We start from the raw sequence: 20272 nt of genomic DNA on the forward strand, positions 1-20272 counted from the left end.
GGACACGTGCAACTTAGGGAAAGGCCAGGCCAGGGGTATGCACCACATAATGGGCACATGCCACACTGCAGCCAAACACCACACCATGGGCACACTCCAGGCCACAGAAACATGCCACACAACAGAAGCACACCAAGCCGTGCCAGCACAAGAGGTTCACTAGCACATGCAACACAAGGTCACACCAGGCCCCGTGGGGGTCAGCAGCAGCCCATGAAACACCACAACACACTTGCATCCCCACAAGAGAGACAGGCACCTTTGTGCCACCCTGGAGAGCTCTGCACCCCACTGGCCCATGTCCACAAGTGCACTGCTGGATCACACAGATCAGCAGGAGCAGCCTGGGAAGATGGTGGATCAGCAGCCCTGGTACAGAGAAACGCACCAGCCTGCACACGCCAAATGCACAACACTCCATGGTGCAATGCACAAGAGTCTGAGGCACGTGTGTATCAGACAGAACGTGCCATGACATGACCCACAACAGCCTGAGATGCTTGACACCCATAACACTCCAAGCTGTGATCCACAAGTGCCCATGTATGTTGCAGAATGTGCCAAAGTGTGATGCCCCAGAGCCCAAGTCAGACATATGACAAGCAGAATACACCGCAGTTTGACCCACAGGAGCCCAAGACATGTGCGACATGCAGAACACAGTGGAGCAACCCACAGAACCCAAGACACATGTGCAACATGCAGAACATGCAATGCACAAGAACCCAACATATGTGCGACAAATAGAACACAACACAGTGAAACCCATGAAAGCTGGAGACCTCCACACACAAGACTTCCTCCACCCCACCACACAGGGCACACATGTACCTGGAAAGGCTTACGGGGCAGGGAGGGCAGAAGCAACAGCAGTAGGAGGCACAAGCATGACACTGGGTCCAGAGCACATGTTTTCACATGGTGTCAGACCTTCACATGCAGCCTCGTGTCATGGGCAGACTCTACTGACAGTGAGGAGATCCTGTGGCTCCAGCTGTTTAAACAGTCCTTTACAGTCTGCACTGAGCCCTGGTCTGATCCCCACCTTAGAGGCCAGGGTCCCTTTGCCTCGCAACATCCACCCCGCCTCCAGGCAAGGCCAAGAACCAGACCTGAAACCTATAAGCCAGGGGACGAGATGGGTGAGGAGGGGTGCCCCCCCAAGAAGGGGCGGAGACACCTGACCAAGGCCCCTAGCCATTCACTAGCATATGCAACACAAGGAAACACACCACCAGCTCTGCAGTGCAGGGTGGCAGTGGCCCATGAACTCCCACAGTGCACCTCTACTCACCTCAGCTGCCTTTGTTGCATTCAAATGTCCATTTGCCACCCTCCTCCTCAAACTAGTGTTGCATGAATGCACACAAGGATGCCCAGGTGCTCATCAGGCCATTGTCATGAGGCTTGGGGGAAAGCAGGGAAGGGAGTTGGCTTTTGGATGCAGCTAGCAGAGGCAAAAAATATTCCTCTCCTCCAGCCAGCTGGTGCCCCCATTTCCTGGGCATGGTGCCCACTCAGAGAGGCAAAATACTGCCCAATCCCTGCAACTCCCCTCCCAGGCAGCCAGTGCCCCTGGCTGTCCCATACCTGTTCCCATAGGATCTATTCATGCTCAGCACCTGGAAGTCCCTCCCCAGGGGACATGCACAGAGGTCCACAAGGCTGATGGGTGGGGGATCTCAACCTACTCAGCTCCAGGTCCTGGGTGATGCCAGGCTGGGAGGGAGGAAGGGGGACACACTCCACTCTCAGCCCAGCCTGCTAGAGGGGCATTGCAGGCTGGGCAGGCCACGTGGGAGATGCTGGCAATACAAACGACAGGGATCAGTACGTCACGGACTCGCTCACACCTTTATTCACAGAGACACAGCCCAAGCACAATCTGCAGGGCCCAGGTATTGGCTTGCCAGGAGACAGGCTCTGCTCCCCTCCCGGAGTGGGGAGAAAACCCAAGCATCCTGGCTACTGGCCCCACCCCTCCCCCTTCCGCTCCCCCATGGAATTTCAAGCCATCTTTTCCAGGCATCGGAGCTGCTGGACCAGAACAGCCACCTGGGGGGAGCTGTGTTACTGTTGGGGAGTGGGGCAGGGCCCCACTTCCCAGGCCTGGCCTCTTCTCCTACAATCAAGATGGGGGGAGGGCTGAGCAGGGCCTGCTGCACCCTTGTGGGAAGCTCATAGATGCCTGGGTCCCCTGCTCCAGAAGGGGCAACAGGGGGTTGAGGGGGCAGGGTAACAGAAATGGTCTGAGGGGCACCAGCTGGGCTGGGGGAAAAAAAAGAGCTGTGGGTTGGGAGTGAGGGGCACCGGCAGGGCTGGGGAGCAAGGTGGGGGCAGCAAGTCAGGAGTGAGGGGCACGACAAGTGGTAGGGAGCACTGCAGCTCTCACCACCCAGTGGCCATTCACTACACTGCACTCACCTTCAAAGTGGAGGAGGCGGTAAGGGTACCCTCTTGCCTGGCACAGAGGTGCAGCCACCTCTGGGGAGGGGCACGGGTGTGTGTGCATGTGGTGTAGACATGTATGTGTGTGCGCTCGGGGGGTGTTCCTGTTGCCTCTGGTTCTCACAGACGTGCAAGGCAGCTGCACGGATTCACACTCGCTCTGACTCACGTACGGGGAAGGGCTTTAAATAGAGAGGAAATAAATACTGTACAGAGAGGAGCTGGAGCAGGAGATACAGCCATTCTGAGAACTGGGGGTGGGGGAGGATAGCTAGGTTGGGGAAAGTGGGGGAAGAAGCCCCTGCCCCCCAAGGTGGGGGTCAGCCAGCCACTTAGAGAACTTGGGGGGGGGTCTTCGGCACCCTCCTGCCAAGACACCAGGGGATGAGACGTTATCCTCGTGACTCCAGTGACCTGGGGAGACAGAGGTGGGGGTTAATCATGCTGGGGATGGGGGGAGGGGTCCCCAGGGTAAAGAGGGACCTAACCCCTGCTAAGCTATGAAAGGGGTGTCAGGGGCCTGGAGGGGCATGGAAAGACCAAAGGGTGGTACCCTTAGCAGGTTGTGAGGTAGGCTGCAGGGTCATGGGCTTGGTACTCCTCGGCCAGGGGCTTTGGGCAGTTCCCAAGGGGTCTGGGGGGTCTTTATGAGTAGCTGACAGGTTGGGGGGGCAGGGATTCCCTATAAGTAACTGGAACAGGCACAATTGGTGGGGACTGTGTGGAGCCCTGAGGTGGAGAGATAAGTTGGCAACTTGGGGGGGAGCTGTGGGATTTCAGGGGGGTCCTTTGAAGTTGCTGCCATGGCTGGAGGGGAGCATTGAGTTGGTGGGGGGATTTCAGGGGTCTCTGAGAAGGTACTGCTGCCAAGGGCTCTCAGCAAGAACAGGGGTTCAGGGTCTGAGGCAGCGCTTACAGGTGACTGGCTGAGGCTGCATGGTTTGGGGGTCCCTTATGGGGTAGCTGCTGTGCTGCGTGGAGCCTGGGAGGGGTGGGCAGGGTGTGGAAGCCCCAGGGAGTGCCGTATGAGTACCTGCTGTTAGGGGGACTACTTATGAGAAGCTGTTGTGCTGGGGGGTCTGGGGATTGCCATACAAGTACCTGCTGTGCTGGTGGGGGGAAGCAGGGCTAACTAGGAATACCAAGGAGGTTTCTTACAAATAGCTGGGGGGTCCCTTACAAGTGGCTGACTTGCTGGGGAGGGTGGGAGGCTCCCTTATGAGTAGCTGGGAGGAGTAGAGAGGGCCAGGGGGTCCCTTACGAGTAGCTGGCATGCTGCTGGCGGCGCCGGGCCGTACGCATCTTCTCAAAGCGGGCCTCCATCTCCTCCAGCACCTTGGGCGTGTAGCGCACAACCAGCTTCACCGTGCCCTGTGCTGCCTTCAGCAGCTCCACCGCCTTCTCATGCTGTTCCCCCTCCACACTCTGTTGGTGGCACAACCATGCCAGTCCCCATCATTGCATGCACGGCCCCCATCGCACCCCCTCCCACTGCAACACCACCCTTCTCCCAGGGCTGTGCTTGCCTTCCCCTGCCCCCTCCAGAGGCCCCTTCTGGGGCTCTTCCCCATGTCACTCTCTCTCTCTCCTGTTCCCCTGCTCCCCCACAACTCCAGCTCCTCCAGTCCTAGTTCCAACCCCAGTCTCCCCCCAACTCCAACTCCCTCCATCCCAGGTATAGTCCCTTCCCCCACAACTCCCTCAGTCCCAGTCCTTCCCAGCTCCCTCAGTTCCAGTCATCACCCTCTGCCCCAACTCCCACAGCTCCAGTGTCCCCTTTTCCAGGCCCCCCACTCCCAGCCCTAGTGCCATTCCCCTCCCCCAACTCCCTCAGTTCCAATCCTTTCCCCCCATCCCCACACCCACTTCAGTCCCAGCTATCCCCTTTCCCAGTTCCCTCAGTCCTCCCAGTCCCAGTCCTCGCTGCCTCACCACGCCATTGACAGAAAGGAGCTGGTCCCCACGCTTGAGCCCGCCATGCCGGTCGGCCACACCAGCGGGGATGATGCGGGAGATGTAGATGGGAGAGTTCTGTTCCTTGCCTCCCATGATGTTGAAGCCGAGCCCCTCATCTGTCTTGGGCAGCTCCACCACCCGTGGGTGCGCGTGCCCCTCACTAGCTGCAAAGGCTGCCACTGTCGCCTGAGGACGGACACGCAGACTGACAGGACGGCAGCCCTGGGTGTCTGCCCCCTTCCTAAGCCGCCTGCCCTCTGGCTGAGGGTTGGGCCTGGGGTCTCATGAGCATAGTGCCCTGGCCATGACCTGGGACTGGGAAAGCTGGGAGGAAGGGGGTATTGGGATGTGGGGGGCAGGGACAGACGCTGGGACTGAGTCATGGCTGTTGGGTGGAGGCCTGGGGGGACAGGACCAAGGGGCCACCATGACTCTCTGTCCTATGGCCACTGGGTGGGCCCTGATCCTGGTTGTGAGGGAGCTGTTGGAGAAGGGGATCCTGGGGAGACATACCTTGGCTGTGGCATGGGCCCGGATCTCAGCGCTGCCTGCGATGTCCAGTGTGTCGTACAGCTGTTCGTAAACCTGCCGGAGAAGATATCAGGGATGAACCCAGGAGTCTGGGGAAGGACCGGGGTGCTGGGGTTCCAGTTTGGAAAGGGGGGGGGGGAAGAGTCAGATTACAGGGGCCCAAAGAGGTTAGGAGCAAGGGTGAGGGGATGGGGACAAGGGAAATGGGGGCACTGGGGTGGGCTGGGGTCTCCCTACAGCAACTGGGGGTGGAACGGGTGCTGGGCAAGAAATTGTGGGGGGGAGAACAGATCCAGGGACACCAGAGTCAAAGTCTCTGGGGAGTCAGGGTGGCTGGGGGGTCCCAGGAGGGCTGTGGAAGTGTGGGGGGGGACAGGTGGGGGTCCCAGGGAGATGCAGACCTCCCAGGGGAAGGTATGAAGGTCACAGGTGGACTGAGGGGTACCTGGGGCTACAGCTGCTCTAGGAGGGGGGACAGGAAGCAGGATAGAGGCATATATGGCTGTGCTGGGTGGTCAACAAGGGGCAGGAGATACTGTAGTGGGGCTGGGGTAGTAGTGGGGGGTCCCTGGGCCTCACCTCCCGGATGGCTGAGCAGAACTTGCTTTGCAGCACCCTCTGCAGCGCCTGCAGCTTCTGGGGGGGCAACTCCCCACTGCGCTGCAGCCGCTCCAGCAGCTCCACAGCCCGCGCCACATCTGCCCCCAAGGCCAGATAGGATGGGAAAGAGTCAGCTAGGAGTGGGAAGGGTGGCAGGGAGACCACCCCCAACTCCCACCACTGACCCCCAGCATTACATATGGCCTCAACCCCACCACTAACTTTTCCCCCCCCCCCCGGCACCTCCCCATGCAACCTCTACTGCATGGAGGACAGCCAAGACCCCCCACAGGCTTTCCCATCTCTTCCCCCAACCCCTAGGGCTCAGGCCATCTCCCACCCCAAACTCACAAACGACTCCCCCCTACACATGCACCCCCACAGGCTTCAGTAGCCTCCTACCATGGCTGCCCTGCTCAGGTCCCTCCCTCAAGACCAACTGAACCCTCACCCCCTCCTACGCAGGGGAGCTCAGCTTACCCCCCCACCAACACTTACACACCTGCCTGCCTCTTTTCTGGGGGCAGGCACCACATGACACCCTCCCTGTGGGGCTCAACTCAGCTCCCCCTATAAACCCCTGCATTTCCCATGGACCCTGCACCCCCCTGGTGGGAGGGGGCCTCTCACTCCTGCATGAGCTCATCCTGCGGCCCCCTCTGTGCATTCCCTTTCTCCCCCTGTGCACACCCCTTACACACGAGTCCCCCAGGGCAACCCCATGCACCTCCCCTTGCACAGGAGCCCCCGGGCACCCTCATGCACCACTCCTTGCACGCATGCCCCCGTACACTTCCACATATCACCCCTTGCACGCTGCCCCCTCCTTCCACGTATGTCCTTCTTTAGCAGCCTGGCCCCCCGTGTGCGCCCCCTTGCACCCCTATGCCACCCCTTGCATGTGTCCCGCTCGGCACACCCCATTTCCCCTACCCCGCTCCAGCCCCAGCGGTTCGCTGCTCAGCGAGGCCATCTTCTTGCGCCAGCCCCGCCCTGCGATGCACCGGCCCTGCGGGGGGGGGAAGGGGGGCGGGGGCCACCGGCTCGCACGTGGGCTAGCGCGGGGATGCGCGGCCAAACGATGGGCCCTTGTGCGCATGCCCAACCCCGGTGCCGCACCCAGTACGCATGCGCACGCGTGGTCCGGGCGCTGAGGGCAGAGGGACCTGCCCGGCCACGCCCCCTGCGAGTGTGGGCGTCACGGTACCCCGCGCGGTTCCACGCGCGTGTAAACACGCACATTAGCAGGCCTGCAAAGCCTGCCTGCATGCCCCTTTTGCATGTGCACACCTGCTTGCATGCCAGCCAGGGTCTGCACCCAGGGGCCCCTCTGCACATGGGTGCCATACTCATACCTGCTTGGTCATGGGGTGGATGCAGGCGTGTCCTACCGGGAAGCCATGTGCTGATGTGTGCCTGGTGAGGGAATCTGCTGGCACGTGCAAACCTTATGCCTCCCCACACATCCCTGTGGAGAACAACTAGCAATGTCGCCTCTGCCTGGTACCCATTTGGCCCCCACCCCAGTAGACCTGGCTGTGCTCTCTCTGTACCCCCACTCCAGACTGTTCCGGATCCAGCTCTTAAGGCAGGGGTGGGCAAAACGCAGCCCGCGGGTCAAATGTGGCCCCCCCAGGCCAGTCTACGCAGTTCACGGGGCCCCTAAAAAAATTAGAAAATTAATAATTATCTGCCTCTGGTTGCCTGTCATGTGGCCCTTGATGGCTTGCCAAAATTAAACAAGCAGCCCCCCACCCCACCTGAAATAACTGTCCACCCCTGTCTTAAAGGGATTGGGGGGGGGCCACAAAACATTAAGGGGGGGAGATGGCACAAGAATGTTGACCAGTACAACCCCGTTGCCACCCCCTCCCCCCCCAAAATGTACAGGCTGTTTCCTATTTTTGCCCAGAAGCAGGGAAATGCCCAATCCCTTCATATATCCCCCTCCCTTCCATGCCAGCCAGGGACAATGCACCAGCCCCCACAACTTCCTAGCCTAGCACCTGTACATGGGGCAGAGGGCGTTGAATGATTCCCACCCTGGTTTCAGAGGTCGAGGTACCCACATGCTGTGTCCAAGGCCAGACACAGGTATGGGCAAACCAAGCTGTTGCCTGAGGTCCAAACAGAAAGTGGGCCTGAAAATGTTAATTTATGAATAATAATAATGATGATGATACTATCATCTCTGGCAAAAGGGGGACCCAATACTAAAAGTTACCTTGGGGCCACCAGGAGTCTAGGTATGGTACTGGCTGTGTCTGTGCAGCAGGACTGGAGATCAGGGCACTGGCATAGACAGAAACTACAGAAGTGCCGGCCAGGGGTGCGGGTTTCAGTGGGGAAAAGAGGTGCTAGTAGTGGGTACATCTGGATGGGAGAGGAAGGAGCCCTCGTGGTTGCAGGCCTCCCACAGCCAGTAGCCTTGTGTCGTCCCCACCCCGCACTGGAGAGAATCAGTGTACTCATAAGGGCAGCACCTGCCACAACAGGGAAGCAACAGGACAAACCTCACAGAAAAGGAATGCAGTGGGGACCACAGGGCCTGATATGGGGACTGAACAGATGGGGTGTACTGTGCCTGTAGCACAAGGGAGCATTGCAGGTCATGCTGCTGGGGGAGCATTGCAGGTCGTGGGTTCTTCACCTGTGGGCGGTGCTTGTGGGTCAGATCCAGATGCAGAGGTTAACATAGATGTTGCTTGCCCTTCCCCCCACCCCTCTAATCCGCTGCCACGGTGCTCCATGCCTGATGTCGGAAGTAGGTACCACTCACAGGATGCAGATGCCAGCAAATACATTTGACGCCCCTATTCTACAACACTTCTTGCATCAAACCGGGGGACATGGCCTGGGGGTCTCTACTGCACATGAGGGGATCCCAGAAGCGGCTAAGAAGAGATTCTACAAAGCGCCCCCCAGCCTGGTCTGCACTCCTTGGTTTCCCAAGCTGGGGCAGGGGGCAGAGAATAGAATTCACTGTTTCAGTGGCAAAAGGGGGGCTGGAGGTGAAATTCACGAGCATGATGGGGCATGATAGTTAGGTAGATGAGGCCTAACAGCCTCAGCCTAGTCAACAAAGTGGGGGTGGTTGGTGGTGGTGGAGTGGGATTGTTAATGGTTCTAGTGATTGCTAAGCAACACAGTCACCACTTCCTACCCCAATCCCCATGTTTTGTGTGGTGAAACTGCCCCCCAACCCCTCTTGGACAGCAACGTGACACAGGAGAAACATTAAAACACCTTTATTGTGGTTAAAGAAAAAGCAGGTGCAGGCACCCAAGGGTGTATTACACTGAGGCAAGGGAAGGGACGGGTGGGGAGGGGTACACGCTACAGAACGTGGGGGAGGGGGGACAAACTTACCCACCTAAAAAAAAGAAAATTAAAAAAAAAAAAAAAAAAAGGATAAAAAAAAAGAGGGAAGAAGAGAGAGCAAGAGATGCAGCCGGCAGCCAGGAAGGGGAGCCAGGCCCCAGCTCATCCCCCGCTGCACCCCCCACCCCAAAAAAAAAAAAATATAAAAAAACAAAAACAAAACAAAAAAAAATCGGTCCAGCTAGGGGTGGGGGGTACTCACTCCATAGGGGGCTCGAGGAGGTAGCCGTTTTCTGTGGAGACGTAGCCGTCGCCAGACTGCATTGACTCCTGGTCCAGGAACATGTCCTGGCTGCTCTCTTCCAGGGGCTCGGGCACGCCGTTATCCTGGGCTGCCCGGTCATCCCGTTTCTCGGCACCACGCTCCCCACGCTCCCTGTCCCGCTTATGCTCGCGGTCACGGTCGCGGTCACGGTCCCGCCGGCGGTCTCGGTCACGGTGGCTATCCCTCTCCCTCTCCTTGTCACGGTGGCTGCGCCGACGGTCGCGCTCCCGATCCCTGTCTCTGTCCCTGCCCTTCTCCTCCCCCTCCAGCTTCATCTCCAGGCCATCCATGCCCAGCTCGCCCAGGGGCACCTCCTCAGGTGGAATGTCACCAGGCTCCAGCATCTCATCCTTCTTGTCACGGTCACGGTCCCGGTCACGCTTGCGGTCCCGGCTACGGCTGCGGCGCTTGCGCTCCCGGTCCTTGTCCTTGCTGCGCTCTCGGCTCCGCTTGCGCTCATCCTTCTCGCGGCTGCGGGTGCGGCGCCGGCGTTCCCGGGAGCGGCTGCGGCGCCGCTCCCGCTCCTTGTCCCGCTCTCGGCTCCGTTCTCGTCGGTCACGCTCACGCTCCCGGTCACGGTCCCTGCAGGATCAGGATGAAGGGGGAAGAGGCCAAGTGAAGGTGAGGGACAGTTGGGGGGGGGGGTGAGCTGCCCCGTGCCCATGCTGCTTCCATACTGCAGACCCATTGCCACAGGGGGCAGCTAACATGGCTACTAGGCTCCCCATTCCCACAGAGCACCTGTACCCTCTCCAAGAGCCACTATGGGCTACTACAGACATGGCAGATGGGGGCAAGTCCCACAATGCAATTAGCCTCAGCTCTACTCCAAGGGTGCTCCCCACTACCACAGACATGACTCCTGGCTCCCCATACCCATAATGCACCTGGCCCCTAATAAAGGCCACTATGTGCCTACACAGACATGACTGCTAGGGGCCTATTCCCACAATTCACCTGGCCTTGTTCCAATGCCAAGGCCTGCTCCTTACTACCAGATGTGGCTGTGGAGATCCCATTCCCACATTTGCACCTGGCCCCAGCCTGATCCTGCCCTATCACAGACATGACTCCTGCCCCCCCATACCCATAACGCACTTGGGTCCAATAAAATCCACTCCACTTCCATAGACATGGCTGCTGGGGGCCCATTCCCAGAGCACACCGGCCTTAACCTGACTCCAACAAGGCCTGTTCCCTACCACCACAGACATGATTGCTGAGGCCCATTCCCACAATGCACCTGGGCCCCACCAAGGGCCACTACAGTCATTACTCCTGGGGGCCCATTCCCATACAGCACCTGGATTTGGCCTGACTCCAAGGCCTACTCTCCACTACCACACAAATCCTGGCTCCCCGTTCCCACAATGCATCTGGGCTCACTGCCAAGTACCACAGACCTGGCAACTACTGTCCATTCCCACAATGCACTTAGGCCTCTACCTGGCCTATTCCCTGCTCCCAGTGCTATGGGCCTACACACCTGCCTGCTGCTGCCATAGCCCCATGCCTACTTCAATCCACAGAGAAGCACCCCCCCCCCAAAAAAAACAGTGGGCACTGATTCTCCTGTGGTTCCCCCCAAGCCCAGGGCTGGGAGTTCCACAGCCCATCCCCACCCTTGCAAGCCCCCCCACTCACCGCTCATCGTATCTGGAGGTGTCATCTCGGCCGGAGTGCCGGATATTGACGTCAGCACCACCTCGCCGGGTGCCCCCAAGGCCACCGCCTGCAAGGAGAACATGGCCCTTTATAGCAATGCCAGGCAGGGAGGAGGCCCTTCCAGAAGAGTCCCACCTTTCTCATTTGGCACCAAGGCAGAGCAAATGGCCTCATCCATTGCACCCTCCCACCAAGGACACTGTGGGGGAGCTTGATCTCTCAGCCCCTTGGGAGAATGCCTGGCTGCTCCAGCCAACTATGGGAAGACAATATCCTGGCTCTTCCAGCCTCAGTAAACCATGTAGTATAGGGCACACGCTGGCTGTGAGGGGTGATCTCCCAGCCCCTCAGGGGAGCTCTTAGTTGCTTCACCTCAGCAGGGAGTACTGTAGTGGGTCACAGTGTAGCAGCTGAGTGTGGGGGGAGATCTCCCAACTCCACCAGCCTCAGCACAAGGTACTATGGGCCAGGAGCTGGAAGATGAGTGGGCAATTTCTCAGCTCCTCCACAGGGTGCTGGGGGATGGGCAGAGGGGGGCAGGTTGTGAGCCTCACAGAAGGGGGAGCTCCCATCTCTGAAGTCCCTGGCAGACTCTGTGGTGGGGAGGGGGTCTCTACTCACCAAGCCTGCGCGGGCGCCAGCCCTTGACTGTCCTGCCACGCTCCACATCCACCAGCACCCGCCTGCCGTCAATCTTCTTGCCGTCTGCATGCTTGTAAGCCGCTGTAACAGATTGGGGAGTGTCCAGAAGGGTGGAGGCGGGGAGGGGGGGTTGGGAAGGAGGGGTGACAGTTAGCCCAAGCTCACAGACACAAGCCCGCCCTCCCCTCCCCAGCCAGGCACGCACACACACACACACACACGGAAGAACCTCTGCCCACCCCCGGGGGGCTCTGCGGAGCCCAGCTGCCAGCCGGCTGCTCAGCTGTGCCAGCCTGCCAGGGAACGGTGCGTCCTGGTGCCACCCCCACAACATTTTGCAGCGAGGAAGGATGCTGCCTCAGCTTCAGCAGCCAGAACTACGCTGGAGATGCAGGGCAGCCCAGCCCCATCCAGGCTGGAGGGCCAGGAGGGGGCAGGAGGCCATGGCCCATTACCCACCAGCCACCTGGTGACCAGCTATCCTCCCCACAACCCCTCCACGGCTGCAAGGAAAGGAAGGTTATGGACAACAGTCAGATACCTGTACTTGGCTCCCCGCTATGCTCCCCTCCCTGCTGGCTGGGTGGGTTGCATATAGGATCCAACCCCTGGCTGCAGGGGAGGGCAGATACACTCTAACAAAATGTGGGGGACAGCACCCCCAACTGCAGCCCACCCTGTCCCAGCCAGCCAGCTCCTCCAAACCCACCATGCAGCCCCCTCCCACAAAGCAAGGCCTACAGGAACGAGGGGATGGGATGGGGAGGGGACTCTGTGCACTAGGATTTAAGGGCAGGGGGGCCACGCACACACAAAGCTTTTATCCTCTGGCACCTGGCTGGCAGCCCCTGGCCCCCACCCCCCTGAAGCCCTGCCACCTTAGCAGGGGTGACCCCACATTGGGTCACAAACCCTTCCAGCCTGTCGCCACCAGATCAACAATAGTCCAGATCTCTAAAAAGGAGGTTACGGATGGGTGCCGAGGCAAAGGGAAGGAGAAGGGAATGGGGGGCGGGGCACTACGTGGGGACAGCTCATGAGAGAAGGAAATAAAAGCGTTTACCTGGAGAAACTACTTACAAAACCTTTCAACTTAGCGCCTCGGCTCAATGCGTCAGGCTGCTAGCTTTGGCCCCAGGGGCTCGCCCAGGTGCCCCCCCAACCGATCGGGGCATTTTTTTGGGGGGTGGGGGGTTGGAGCAGCTGCCAAGTCACCTCTCGCTGCCTTACCTGTCTCGGCAGCGGGGTATGCCCCCCACATAGAGCTCCCACCCACCCCTCCATACCAGCCCCATATCCTCCCTTCCCACAAGGAACTAACTGCTCAAGCATGGGGCATCGAGTGGGTGGTGGACCCATGGACCCCAAGCTCAGTCCTCTGCACAGCACCAGGCCAGTCCGATGGATTGAGGGACAAAGCTGGGCATAGAGCTTATCTGAAGCAGCCTCCCCCTGCCCTGGGGATCCTGGCTTCTAAGAGATGAAGCCGCAGGCACTTCACTGCCAGTCACTGCAGGAAGGGACAAGGACACAGGTACCATCCACTTAGCCTAACAGCCAACAGGCAAGGCTGAGTGCTTCCCTGGACACCTTCCAGCCTCACCTTGCTGAACACCCTACAGCTGGTTCCCTGCTGCCACCACCACCACCACCCATCACTGCCACAATGGGTTTGCCAGACGAGTTTGGGCTCCAATGCCAGCATGGGCCCCCACAGGGTACCCCTGGGAACGACACAGCCTACAGCCACTACGGTCCTCGGTTACATACGGGCAGGGCCCCCTGCCCCTCTTGTCTGCAGCTGCCTGGCAGGGGGAGGGCGTTGCCGGTGCCGTGTCTGTCCGTGGCAGGGGGTAGGGGACGCCGCTCCTGGACAGTAGAGTCCGTGGCTTACCTGAGACCAATCTTACCGTCCACCTTTACAACACAACACCCCAGGAAAGCTGCTCTCCCTAACCACTTGGCTAACAAGGAGGAATCTCTACCCTCCACCTCCCCCCATCCAGACCTGCTGGCTCCTGGGCTCTCACTACTGCTGCCACACTAGAGACCCCCCTACCCACCACCCATTGAGCCCAGCAAAGCCTCCGCACTCAGGCCAGCCCCCCACCCAGGACCAAACTGGGGGCTCTGGGTTGCGGCTTAAAGGGACTCTTGACAGCAAATACATCTGCACGCCACATCCAGAAAACAGCTCTTTCCTCACTGCTACTTATCAGAAAAAGAGCCAAGGACCCGCCTCCCCAGAACCATTCTGCTTGGCAGAGGGCAGGGATACCCCATCCACCACCCACTCCTTCCCCAGGCCCCAGAATCAGCAACACAGCTACAGAGCGGGCAAAATGGGACCTTATCCAGCTCACATCCTATGTGGAGAGCAGCAGCCTCTACCCCAGGGCTGGGCACACACTCTGATATCTAAGGCTGGGGATCAGGGGTGTCTACCATCCCTGGTGCCCCCTGCAGTCACAGCACTCTACATTTCAAAGCCCCCAGGTGCTAGCTGCCAGTGAGATAACTGCACTGATCCCCAGCCTGGAGCCAACCTGGTTAAGCACCCTGTGGCATTTCCTCTAGTGCTCCCATGAGCTGAACTTTGATGTGGCTACAAGCTACCTCAGCTGGTGTCTGCCTGCCTGCCTAGCATCCGCCTGAGTGTCAACCCCCACCTCCCACCTGCTGGGGACCCCTCTTTGGGAGGCCAAGAAAGCGGGCCACAAGTCTGAGGCTCAGGTGAGGCCAAGGCCTTGACTGAGTTCCACGCAGGCCACGGAGATGGCTGGATGACCTAGGGGTCAGGCAGCCAAGAGTGTGGGGAGGAAAGTCAGAAGCTCTTTCCCTAGCCCTATGTGGTCAGCTACCTGAAGAATCATGGCTGAGTGGTAGAGCCGCAGGCAGGACTCGGATACTCTCTCCACACCTTAACCCCAATCAAAGAACACAACCTCAGTGTGGGGCAGACGAGGGCACTCTCTGAGAGACGCACACGGCCGGCGCACGCGCGCGCGCGCACGCACACACGCACGCACACACACACACACACACACACACACACACACGGGTTGAGGGGCAGCCTGGACACAAATGGGATGGTTTCTGGCAGAGAGCATCCCCTGCTGGATAGAGGCGGCGGATCATGGGAGAAAATAGGAAAAGCAAGAACCTCTGCCCCCAGTCCTGAAACAAAAGAGCCCCTCACACAATCTGCTCCCCCACTCAGCCGCAGCTGCAAGCTCCCTCTCAAGTGCAGCAGCGCTGGTGCGTCCCTCAGAAAGGCAACAGGGAAGTGGACCAAAAGGATGGCCCTGAAGGGAGAAGTATTTGAGTCCTGCCAGTTGGCTGCGCAGAAACCAATCCACACAGACAAGGGTCCGGTCTACGTTCCCCACCCTTCTCTGTCCTCCCCAGCTCAGCATCTGCTATGGGACAAGACACCCGCCCTCCTTCTCTTCCTGCAGCTGTCCCTAGGATCTCCCCCAATTATGGGATGGGTCTGAACTTCACTAAACTAAGCGCCTGGCAGCTCTACCTGTGCCTGGCTTGTGTCCGAAGTGTGTTGGATACTGTGAATTCTTACCAATCATACAAACCCTTATACCAACCATACAATGAGATGTTGTAAGGGGGAAGCATTAGGATCAGCTGCAAGCCAGCAGTGGCAATAGCCATCACAAAGGTGGCTGCAGTGACAATAAGAACACAGAATTAATACACCCTGCCCGCGGCGCCTTTCCAACAGCATCTTTCTTTTTCTTTAAATCAAAAACTGTTTATGTACAAACACACAGTCTCTAGCGCCGAGACGCGACTCTTAACTGCACGGCACTTCAGATCTGTTTCAGCAACGCAGAGATGGGCAACAGCTTGCAAGGAGATCCCCTTCCCCCAGCTGCTATGCTGCCTTTGCTGGACCCCTCCTACCCCCCAGAATTTGAGTCACACTCCCAGCCCCTGGCAAAACAGGATCAAGATTGCTCCTGGCTGGGCCATGGGCATGGGGACTATGGGGAAGCAATTTATGAAGCCCGAGGGTCAGAAGGAGGAGAAGGCAGGGAAGCTCCTTTGGTATAACTGTTGCCCATCAGAGCACAAAAACACCCACGCACACACACAGACACCCACGGTGGGCGGTGGCATCCCCTGCCCCCCACCCCCCCAGCATGTCAATCTGCACTCCTGGGGAGTGGATGGAGGGAAGAGGAACCCACGGCTTGCCCTACTCAGTAATAGATGGGGAGGGAAGGAGCTTCACTTTGACAGCCAAGCGCTGAAAAAGCTCCCTTCCACCTCTCAACTCTTAAAAAGGCAGCCGTTCTCTACCCCAGGAGGCAAAATTAACACATGAACCGTGGGGTGGAGGCAGATGTGCACTGCAGCCCACGTGGCATCCCTCTGCTCCGTACTTACCTGGCAGGAGAAGCTGGGCCCTACCCCCACCCCACCAAGAGCGGCTTGGGAACGTTTTTAGGCGAGGACATGCGAAGGAGGTTTACCGAGAGGTACGGTGGCTCAGGGAGGGATGGTACTTACAGTGCATGTCTCGCTCGTGCTCATACTCAATGAAGGCGTATCCCCGTGGTTTGCCCGATCTCTTGTTGTACACCATATAGATCTGGGGAAGGGCAGAGGGAACAGATGACACTGGTAATGTACCCATTGCCAAACCAGCCTCAGAATCTCCATCTGTACTGACCAGCAGGGGGTGCTCTTGTATTCCTCTGGGTGGCTCACATGGACCTGACAGCTGTGGAGATGACTTGCTGGCACCCCCTTGGCAGAGGGTGGAGGACAGCACTGGAGTCCCAGGAGAGGGAAAGATCCCCTTAAAGACTATTGCCATACAGGTGAACCACAGCCATCACACAAAGTACCTGAGTTTTCCCTGATGGCAGCCAGCATGGCAGAGGCCACATGCTAGGCTCTTAACCTACCACAAGGGCTTGTGGAATACTGTTCCCATCACCCTGGGGCACAACAGGGTAGTGCCAAAAGGGAGCAGATTCTCAGCTGGGACTCTGCTGAATTGCTCAAGAGACAAGTCAGCCTCTAACAATTCAGAGCAGGCACTAACACAGGCACCCACTTCCCCTTTCACAGAGCCCAGGGACTCAGGCTGCACCAGAAGCATCTTCCAGGACAGACCCAGGCTGAGGCAGCCCCTTACCCCATTTCTCTCATGGTTAAAGGCTCTTACATTTGGATTGGAAAAAAGCATTGTATCTGGATTCAGTGTCCATCAAGTGGATGCCATTGGCCACCAAATGATAAAAAGTTTTTCCTGGGGTGGGGAGGGATTAAGGTCTACCAGTGCTGAGCTGCTCACCAGGCCTATGTGGTTACCCCAATGACATGTAAGGGAGCAATGGGGCTGGCATCATGGCCAAGTGCCTTCCCCACCCTCAGCACAGGTGAGATGATGCCTGTTTACAGCTGGGTCAACAGTAGGTGGCCACTGGCACATGCCCTGAAAGGGGGCTTGGATTCACACTAAGGGTGCAGAATTTGGCATTGTCTCCATGCCTAGGGTTTCCTTGCTGTGAAGAAGCTGAAACAGCTTTGTGGGCAAGACGCAGGAGGTGGTGGGCTCTTACCCGCTTGATAGGGCCATAGACTTCGAATTCTCTTCTCAGCTTGGACTCTGTTGTGTCGTAGTTCTACGGGGGTTAAAGGACAGGCTGGTAAGAGGATTCAGGAGGATCATGAGGTGGGGGAAGGGAAGAGGATAGGAACCCAGGAAAAGGATCCCACCCCCACCCCACCCTAATGATAACAGCCAAGATCAGACACAGGTAAGTGATATGGAAGCTGTATCTACACAGTATAAGAGGCAAAGAGAAGGGGAGACACTTACTACTCTGGCCACAAACAGGGTCTTGAAGGCATCACCTTGTGCATTAGGGTCATTGTGCGGGTCCCCTGGATGGACAGAAAACAAGGATATGTATAAGGAGAGGTGGGCAAAGAGAACCCCTCATCCCCACAGTCACTGGGTGGCCTCCCACCCAAGCCAGAAGTGGGATAAGTCACAGCGGAGGATGGGCAGAGGCTGCAGAGCTAGGTCAGAGGAACCTGAGCAGGAACCTTGCCCCCTCACTTACACATCTTCAGCTCACTCTCCACCTCTTGCTGCCTCCGCTCAATCTTCTCTCTTCTCTGCAGAAATGAAAGTGAATGGGGTAACAGATGGCAGCTTCCCCCACGTCCAGATAGTGCTGGAAACCCCTCTCAGGGGAACTGGTAATCCCAGGGGGTGCAGGGGAGGTGGTGGAGCTGCATCAGGTAACTGCCTGGTTGCTATGGCACAGGCCTGGGGTTGTTTCCCCAGTTGCTATGGCTCAGGACTGGGGGCCCTTGCCCTGATTACTATGGCCTAGGTCATGGGGTCATTGTTCTGGTTACTATGGCAAAGATCACGAACAATGACTTTTAAAGATACCACCGTTTCACCCTCAACATGCTCAGAGGGGTTGTTATCTTCAACTTGTAGATGAAGCTACTGGGGACCTCACCTCCAAAGTAAGCCAAGACCAAGGCCAAAACTGCCACAAAATACAACCCAGCAGTCCTGGCTCCTAGCTCCTCAACCCCACTCAATCCCATTCCCCTCCTCTCTAGGGATAGAACCCAGACATCCAGGTCCCCAGCTCTTTAACCCACTAGGCTAGAGCAGACAGCAGAGATAGACCCAGAACATCTGGGGTTTTTCCTCTGCTGCAATCATTGGAGACGAGAAACAGAGAGAATGTGGTAGTTAAGTTTCGCCCAAACTTGCCCCTTTGCCACATAATACAGGGATGGCTTCTTAATGCCCCCAGCCCTTTCCTCCCACCACTGCTGGCTGTAACACCAGGGGGCACCGGGGTCTTCTGAAGCTGCCAGGGCAGTTGTACCTTCCGCTCCATTCGCTCTTCACGGGTCTCGGCACGGGTGGGTGGAGGGGCATCTCGTGGGTCCTGGAAGAGAGAAAGCAGCATAGTGGCAGGGCACCAAGGAGGCATAAAGGTGGGCTGAACTGGCAGGGGAAAACTTGGTGGCTTCAGGGCAAAGAAACAGAGGGAGAGTCTAGCATTAGCCAGCCCAAGCTAGGCTGCTGGGTGGGAGCAGCGAGCACTCACCTCAAACTCCCGGATGTAAGGGGCAATGCCAGAGTAGGGTTGGTTGTGGTGCTTCTCATGGGGCAGCTTCTCCAGAGGGGGCAGGTAGGGGATGGGGTCTCGGGGGGCAAAGAGCGCCAGCAAGTTGGGGGGGAGGAACTGCGTCATCGTGGGGAATCTGACAGGAAAACAGCAGACACCAACCCGTCACGAGCCTGCACAGAGCGCTGCCCCCAGCATGAACCCTGCTGGGCTGCAGACCCCCTTCCCCCACGTCCCCCCCACAACACCACCGCTCCTCCCGCCCCCGTCGACCTCCTCTCCCAACTGGGCTGGAGCCCTGCCCGCCCCTTTCCGCACCCCACCTCCAGCCTTCCACCCCTCCCTTCTCCCCGAGCCCTCCTCCCCAACATCAGCCCCTGCCCCATACGCCACTCCCTTCTCCCCCAGCCCCCCTGCTCCTTCCCGCCCTCGCCCATCCACCCACCGCCCAGATCCTGCTGCTGCTGCTGCCGCCGCCTCGCACGGGCCTACTCTTCCGCCGCTCTGCGCAGGCGCAACCCTCTCACCGCGCCGGATCTCTCCGCTGCCGGGCCTAGTCTCGGAGGGGGGCGGTGCGAGACTCGCGGATAAGTTTGTGAGTGTCAACATTTAGATTCTTCCGCGGTCCCGTCGGAAAATAGTCCCGGATCACTGCGAGGCGGAGCCACATGACAGTACGGGGACAGCCCCGGGTCAGTGCCATGCAACCAGGGTGACGGCCCTGGACCTGTGCCATAACAACCGGAGCCATGACCCCTGACCTGGGCCATAGCAACTTGGCCAGTGACCTCTTACCAGTGCCTTGGCAACCCAAACCATGACTCCAGACCTGTGCCATAGCAACTAAGGCAATGACCCCTGACCTGTGCCTTAGCCACCAAAACCATGACCCCAACTCATGCCTTAACAACCAGAACCTGACCTGTGTCAAAGCAACTGGGGCAATGATCTCTGTCCTGTGCCACAGCACCCAGAACCACAACTGCTGACCCATACAAACAAGAATGACCCCTGACCTAGGCCCTAGTAACCAGGACAAGGACTGCAACTGGAGAAACAACCCCAGGCCTGTGCCGTTGCAACCACACAATGACCCTGACCCACACCACAGAAGCTGGGGCCTAGCACCCCAGGCCCTAAGATGATGGACATGTGGAAAATTTTATGCATTTCAGGTGACACCCCACTTCACATGGGGGGGGCAGTGTCCTTGGGCCCCCACGTACGTGGCTCCTCTGGCAACAGAACAGTGACTGCTGACCTGTGCCATAGTAATCACAACAATGACCCCTGACCCAGGCCTTAGAAACCAGGGCAATGAGTCCTGACCCATGCCATGGAAACTGAAGAAATGGCCCCTGATCCAAGCCACAGCAACAAGGGCAATGGTCTGTGACTTATGCCATAGCAAAAGCAGCAGTGCCACCTGACCCATGCCATAGTAACCACAACAATAAGCTCTGACCCAGGCCATAGCAAATATGGCAATGAACCGTGACCCATGCCATAGTAACCAGGGCAAAGACCTCTGCCAGCTGAGACAACAATCCCTGACCATTTCCATAGCAACCAGAATGATCACCCCTAATCCATGCCATAGCAACAGGGGAACAACCTCAGGTCTGTGCCATAACAACTGGACAATGAT

At 58.3% G+C, this 20272-nt stretch overlaps 2 protein-coding genes across 2 annotated transcripts; both read right to left on the reverse strand.

Annotated features, from left to right (window-relative positions):
* Nucleotides 1-1835: 1835 nt before the first annotated feature.
* Nucleotides 1836-6634, reverse strand: LIN7B (lin-7 cell polarity scaffold B). The gene is made up of 6 exons (XM_090049935.1): nt 6469-6634; nt 5515-5633; nt 4918-4989; nt 4381-4590; nt 3710-3873; nt 1836-2862 (listed from the first exon to the last, which is right to left on the reverse strand). The coding sequence occupies exons 1-6, from the start codon at nt 6632-6634 to the stop codon at nt 2841-2843; spliced, it is 753 nt and encodes a 250-aa protein (XP_089906061.1). The 3' UTR covers nt 1836-2840.
* Nucleotides 6635-8767: 2133 nt separating this feature from the next.
* SNRNP70 (small nuclear ribonucleoprotein U1 subunit 70) lies at nt 8768-19205 on the reverse strand. Its single transcript, XM_090049930.1, has 11 exons — nt 19070-19205; nt 18604-18760; nt 18379-18441; nt 17587-17641; nt 17340-17404; nt 17080-17142; nt 16019-16100; nt 11468-11569; nt 10826-10913; nt 9119-9763; nt 8768-8908 (listed from the first exon to the last, which is right to left on the reverse strand). Exons 2-11 carry the CDS (start codon nt 18748-18750, stop codon nt 8872-8874), a joined length of 1347 nt encoding a protein of 448 aa, XP_089906056.1. The 5' UTR covers nt 18751-18760; nt 19070-19205; the 3' UTR covers nt 8768-8871.
* Nucleotides 19206-20272: the final 1067 nt, after the last annotated feature.

The sequence above is a fragment of the Crocodylus siamensis genome, chromosome 5 (genome assembly GCF_052110815.1).
Source record: "Crocodylus siamensis isolate JL-2025a chromosome 5, ASM5211081v1, whole genome shotgun sequence".
NCBI lineage: Eukaryota > Metazoa > Chordata > Crocodylia > Crocodylidae > Crocodylus > Crocodylus siamensis.